This window comes from Poecilia reticulata, linkage group LG21 (genome assembly GCF_000633615.1).
Source record: "Poecilia reticulata strain Guanapo linkage group LG21, Guppy_female_1.0+MT, whole genome shotgun sequence".
NCBI classification, from domain to species: Eukaryota; Metazoa; Chordata; class Actinopteri; order Cyprinodontiformes; family Poeciliidae; genus Poecilia; species Poecilia reticulata.
In genome coordinates, this window is record NC_024351.1 from 5,164,380 (window position 1) to 5,171,242 (window position 6,863).

Genomic DNA, 6,863 nt, shown 5'->3' on the forward strand with positions numbered 1-6,863 from the left:
CCACGGCAGAACTCTGCCTGTTACCTAGCAACCGAGGCGGAACTCTGCCTGTTACCTAACAACCAAGGCAGAACTCTGCCTGTTACCTGGCAACCGAAAAGTAGAACTCCTGCATTTTTCGTGCCGCTGAATTCGCTGTACAATGGAAGCTGTAAAAGATAATTGTTTTGTTGTTGACTTACCAAACAGAAATAACTCGCTGCATTCTTGTTGGCTGTGCAGGAGGCTCTTTTTATGCTTTTCAAAGATGTACAGTTTTATAATTGCGCATCTGTTTGCAGCCATTTTAAACATGTTGAGTTAAAGGAAGCATAAGAAGTCACATATAAATTAATTTACAGTATACTCCAACTTTTACATCTGAGGCAGAAGCTTGCTGATCTGTAAAGTTTTGGGTTGTTGTGCAGTGAGGTGACCGGTTCCTGGTTCTGCTCTCCTCACAGAAATCCTGGGAGCGTTCATCTCCGTCATGTCCATCTGGATCGTTACAGGAGCGCTCGTCTACTTAGCCATCGAAAGGATTGTACGCAACGACTATGAGATCGAGGGCCATGTCATGCTGGTCACTTCTGGATTCGCCGTCATTGTAAATATTGTGTAAGTAATTTGTTATTTAATAGCTTTATGCCAAATATATTTCAAAAAACAGCTAAAGTGTCACAAAATTTAATCGCTTTCTTTCCTGTCTGCAGCAAAAAATGCATTAATAGGAAGCAGTTGTACATTTTTGTTTAATTTATTGTTAATTTAAGTAATAATTTATACAATTTCAACAAAACAGGCTATCTTCAGCACATTTTAATATAAAATAAATCTAATAAAAATGACATAAAATCCAAACCATTTCTTATTTTTCATTATATTTTAACTTAATTTGGAAGCTCAACATCTTTTTAAAAATAAATCCATCCAGTTTGTTTGATCTAGATCAGAGTGAGGATTTTAAATGGTTTATAACTTGCACTAATATGCATTTTTCGAGACAGATGTTCAAATTTTGATGAAAGATGAAACTGTGTTTATGAGGATTACATTCCTCCTTTGGTTATTTAGGAGAATGTCTACAGAACTATAATATTACTAAAAGTATTTTTTTTCCCAAAAAGTTACCAAAGTAAATTCAATTAAGTAAAAATAACTACCTATAACCCAACTCTGGAACTAAATAGCCTTTATTCACCACATCTCTTCACTGCAAAGTTAATAAATAAAGTGAATCAGAAATGATTTCACTAACAGCAGATCTTTCTGTGGTTCTGCAGAATGGCCTACATCCTCCACCACTCCACCACCCTCCACCCTCATGGCAGAGGCTATCAGCAGATTGACGAGGACGGTCAGAGCCCGGTCAGTCATGGCCACTCCCACGCGCTCCTCGGCAGCCATGGCAACACGAGCGTCCGTGCCGCGTTCATCCACGTGCTTGGCGACCTGCTGCAGAGCATCGGCGTCACGGTGGCAGCCACCATCATCTACTTTCGGGTCAGATTTAGATTCTGGTTAGGGTGAGACTGAAACGTCAGTTTGATCCTGTCGGCCCTTTAAAAGACTCCTGAGGGATTTAAACTAAAGTTTCATGCATTAAAAGTTAATATTTTGCAAAGGAGGTATAGTATTGCGACAAAGTGGATGTTACGTGCCAAGAAAACAGCATGGAAAAATGTTCAGAGTTTGTTTTCCTTTTCTTGCCTTCAGCGTGTTAACAGGAAGCGCCATCTGATGGGTTTTCCTTTTCCGTTTTGTTCTCTCAGCCGGAATACAAAGTTGCAGATCCCATCTGTACATTCCTGTTTTCTATCTTCGTCCTCTTCACCACCGTCACCATCCTCAGAGACGTCTTCAGGATACTCATGGAAGGTACAGGAGACATTAGGAGTCTAGACCATCTGACTAAGTACCTGCCACGTTTCTGTAGAGCCTTTAAAAATCCTAAGATGTATTATTTTTATGGAACTAAAGGCGATAAATTAAGACAAAGCAAAATGTTAATAAAACAGAAGCAATTTTTTAAGAGTTATTAATTGGACAATCTTTTAACTTTGGCAAATTACATACAAAACTTTCTACTTAACCGAGAAAATCTTGTTCCTGTGTTTGTATTTCTGGTAATTCTAGTGAATCTTTTAAGTTTAATTTCTGTCTATCTCTCTTTTATTTGTCACCAGTCTCTTCCTGAGTTCTATTAATTAAAATCTATTTTAATTATGCGTTTGCGTCCTCAGCAATGACATTATAAAACAATATTAAAGAAACTCAGAGCGAAGCAGCATCAACCAGTCAGTGCTGCACGTTTATGTAGGACAAAAGCCACAGCAGATGGTCGTATCCTGAGGAAGCAGTTAGACTGAACATGTCTTCACACGTGGCTGAACCTTAAGATAAATAATCTAAAAGCTGATACTTCAACAAGAACATGCTGATGGTGCTGCAGTCAACGGCAACAATAAAAATGAAAAACAAATCTTGTAGCACACAGACTGTGAGCTGATCTGTGCAGTGAGCCAATCGCAGTAATTAGGACTCTGCTGTTTTTCAGGATCGCCTAAAGGAATCGAGTTCAACTCTGTGAAGGAAGTGCTGCTGACTGTGAAAGCTGTGAAGTCTGTTCACTCGTTACACCTGTGGGCCCTGACGCTGGGACAGTCGCTGGTTTCTGTTCATCTGGCAATAGGTAGCAGAACAAACGTGTGGAAGTGAAACTAAAAGGAGAGAAATACGAATTTAAAGGGCCGGGAATGTTGGGATTCATCAAAAACATACAGTTTTTAACACACTTCTGACAAAATACATGCGCATCATTGTGAGACGTGTAAAACGGTGTTTTAGGGTCAGAAGGAATACATTTCTGTCAAAATGATCAGAATTTTCTGATATTAATCTCAGAAACTTTGTAGACAAAACAAGAAAATGTCTGAGCTTCAAAAGCTGGAAAAATCTGAAACTTTGAGATTAATTTCAGAAATAATTCCTTAAAATTAAATAATATTGAGTATATTTTCACACTAATTAGTCCCTACAGGATTTCATAATTGCTTTTATGATTTTTCGCAATAACAATCACTAATTTTGAGGATAATTTAGAAATATTTGCAAAACATTTCACACTTATTTGATGGTTAATGTGACTTTTTGTTATGATGGCATATTAGGGCCATTGCATAAAAAGGGAAGAGTAAATTTCCACTGGAAACTCATAATATTTTATATTAATTTCAGAAAATTTTCTAGAAAAAACAAGTTTCAAAAGTCGGAAAGTTTTGACTTTTGGAATTTTTTTTGAAATGTTCAAAAGTAAAAAACTCAGAAATGTCTTTGCTTTTCCTAGAAAATTTCTGAGATTAATTTCAGATTTTTTTTCTGGTGGAAATGTTTTTTTATTTCTATCTACAATGTCCCTCATACACTGTCATAGACACGAGTGAAATGCTCTCACTGTCTCTGTTTCCCCATCAGAGGAAGGCGCCGACGCTCAGTCTGTGCTTCAGGAGGCCACAGAGCTGCTCTGCAACAAGTTTGGTTTCCAGAACATCACCGTCCAGGTCGAGCTTTACTCTGAAGAGATGAGCCACTGCTCCCACTGCCAGGACCCCAGGGACTGACATCCAGACCAGAATCAACTGGACCCAGACGGACTTGGAACGACTCAAAAACACGCTCACCACATTTTCCACAGGTCGGCCTTCACTGCTGCTGACAGTTGTGCCACATTCATCATGCAGCTTCCTGGTGAAGGAGATGCACCGGCTGTTTTAGTACATCAATGTGTTGGACAGAAAGCTGCAAGAAAATAGACAGCAAACTCATCCATGTGTTTGTAAAAGCATGCAGATGATGGCGATGGGGCTCCATGCTAACGTTGAAGGTCAGCGCTAAAGTTTATAGCTTCACAAAAGGTGTGATGCATTTGCTTTCACCTCATTAAAAAAGAACTTCACAGACAGACAGTGGTGGGCACAGCTAACTAGAAACACGCTAACCCTGACGCACTGGTTCAGCTATACAAAAGTGCTACCAATTAGCAGAAGCTAATGAGAAAGCGCTAAGCTTAAACTGCTGCTTAAACCGTCTCCACTCACTAACTAAACTGAAACGATGTCAAACTTTATTCAACTGAAAGTTTGCAAAACGACCAATTAAATTAGCGCTTTTAGAATTTATCCCAAAAATGTATTTAGCAGAAACTAAGTGTGCTCAAAGTTAGCAAAACTGCTAAAGAGCTAAACAAAAAAAATATTATTAGCACTTTAGTTAATTAGCATAAGTGTGCCCACCACTGCAAAACACTAATAATAAAGCATAGAAAGCATGCTGGCTTAAAATATCCCGTAAGAAAGAGCATTAGTAGAAAAAAAAACAGTGAATAATTTTGACTAGCTGAGCTGTATGCATCGATTTAAATCTACAGCTTTTAGTGCATACATCTGTAAAAAACAACCTGTTAGTGTAAGCTGAGAAACAGAATGTATTTTATCAAATATAAAAATTGATGTAGTTCTTATGATTGTCACTTTTCCACTGCCAACTCTCCAGACACAATCTTCCTGTCAATGGAAATCACTGCCTGATAATATTTGTACACCATAGATTGTACCACTAATTTCCAGACTTTGATATGACATTAGTACTTTTTTTCCTTTCCTTCGAATCATTGTAATAAGCTTTTATTGTTCCAGAGAAATAAAACCCAGGAGATCTGCTTGTTCATCAGTAAAAGCTGCTCTCAAATTTTGGAGAACACAGAGAAAAATCTCTTTAGACGGTTTGTACTGATATTTTATTATCTACATACGTAGTTCCAGCAGAAGCCATACGAAGTGCTGATTCCAAAGGTTATTTTTAAAAATTAGAAATAGAAAAGTTACTGGCAAAGTAAACTCGTAACCAGAAGATGAACCTAAAACGTTATCCATCGCACGGAGCATCTGATGGCAGATTTACACATGGATGAATTTGATGTCATCTACCAACAACAATGTCATCATGTCTGTTTTTACCTGCTTTCTGCTGCAGATTGGACAAAATTTGCAAAGTCAAAAATCAGTTTCAAAAGCTCATAAATGTTTATTTACATTTGGCGTTGACCAAAAATGCTTCCAAAGTTTCCGTTAATGAGGAAGAAAAGCTTAAATCTGCTTATTGCATACAGGTGGTTGGTACCATATAAATACAGAAACCTTCCTGAGATCAATCACTGTGAAAACTATCTATTTGATTAAACTTATATGCACAGCTGGAACCATAGAACCAGTCCTTGGTTCCCAGTTTTTGGTAAGATCCTAGTTTTTTGGGCAATCATCACAGAATGTGTGTAAAAAAAATTAATATAAAGATTTTTATATAAACTATTCATTATTGTCCAAGTGCCAAGGGTTCTGGGTGATGATCCCTACTCTAAATCCCTCTCTGTGTTCCGAAATGTTTTTTTTTTCTTGTCTAATATTTCCCTTAAATAACATTTGACAATGCCAGGCTTCAGAATCTGCTCTCTAGTACTTCTTAACATCTAAAATGTAGCATTTCAGGAGAGATTATGAGCTGATTTAGGTTGTTTTAGTGGCAATTTGTAATAAATTTAGTTCAAATTTGACAATTAATTAAGTTAGAGCAATGAAAAGTTTAAAATAACGCAGAAGTTACTAATATTCTGGAGTTCATTGAAGTATAAAGGGAAAGAAGTGAAAACTGAAGAAGAATCCAATGTAGATACAAAAGAATGGAGTAAATTTATGTCAAAAAACTACAAAGGATTATGATTAAACTCAGAAATTTGTAAGAAAAAACAAGAAGTTTAAAAAGACAAAGATTTGCTGAAAAAAAATCAGAAATTTTGAGATTAAGCTCAGAGATTTTTTTAGAAAAACAAGATTTCTGATTTTGACAAATTTTTGACTTTTCAATCTTAGAAATTTCCTTGTTTTATCTGCAAAATCTTTTAGATTAATCTGATTTATGATTTTCTTTTTGCAAATGTAAACGTTTTCAAGTTGAGAAATTTCCTTGTTTTTTTCTGTCAAATGTTAGAGTTTTTTGACAGAAACTTCCTCCTCCATTTTTGTTTTTCTGTCCTAATACGCTGTGGTAGCATCCAGTTGACCACCATGAGGTCGGAGGGCAGAAATGATTTAGTTCTGCAAACGGACGATTAGTTTCACCTTCACACCAACATCCATCTCTCGTCACTGCAGCATTCATCCATCTGGAAAATGCTCCTTCATCCTGTGAGCTTCTATCTGCTCTTGGTCTCTGTGACTCATATGTAGTTCTGTGAAGGAGGAGCAGAACAGGGAACTCTGAAAGCCTCATTCCTGCGTTTTTAATCCAAGAAATTATTAATGGAGCGATTTTGATCTGGAGAGAAAATAAAATTGGTACAATTTTCATTACAGTTGTGACAAAGTTGAAAGAGTTTTACTAGTTTGTTGCAATACAGAGACACAATAGTCTAAATCAGTGGTTCTTAACCTTTTTTGAGGTACCAAACCCACCAGTTTCATATGCACATTCACCGAACCCTTCAGTAGTGATTAATAAAATATGATTTTTATGATATTCTTAAGAGAATGAAAAATTAATAAATAATAAAGACTTTGCGGTATTCTGATTTAGTAATGTAATTATATTAGTTGTGTTACCACCCCACGCCACTAGAGGCAGTACCAACCCCGAAAAGATGCGACTAAGGAGCAGATTTAGAAGTTCACCGAAAACTACAGTATTTGGTAAAAACTGTGAGCTGCGCTGAAGTAAATAAAGATACAAGTTCAAATCCATGCTGAGAGTGGAGCTCCTTCAATCAGGGCTCCTCCACAGCTCTGATTGGCTAAGCAATGTAACGTGATCCTCTGATTGGCTCAGCAATGTAA

General features: G+C 37.0%; 1 protein-coding gene across 1 annotated transcript in view; it reads left to right on the forward strand.

Moving 5' to 3' along the window:
* Positions 1-5,814, forward strand: part of slc30a2 (solute carrier family 30 member 2) — a 13,784-nt gene extending 7,970 nt beyond the window's left edge. The window contains exons 2-6 of the mRNA XM_008397348.2: positions 444-597; positions 1,263-1,482; positions 1,752-1,857; positions 2,537-2,671; positions 3,454-5,814. Coding sequence (XP_008395570.1) covers positions 444-597; positions 1,263-1,482; positions 1,752-1,857; positions 2,537-2,671; positions 3,454-3,599 — 761 coding nt within the window. The 3' untranslated portion in view covers positions 3,600-5,814. The remainder of the gene's footprint in view (positions 1-443; positions 598-1,262; positions 1,483-1,751; positions 1,858-2,536; positions 2,672-3,453) is intronic.
* The last annotated feature ends 1,049 nt before the right edge of the window (positions 5,815-6,863 follow it).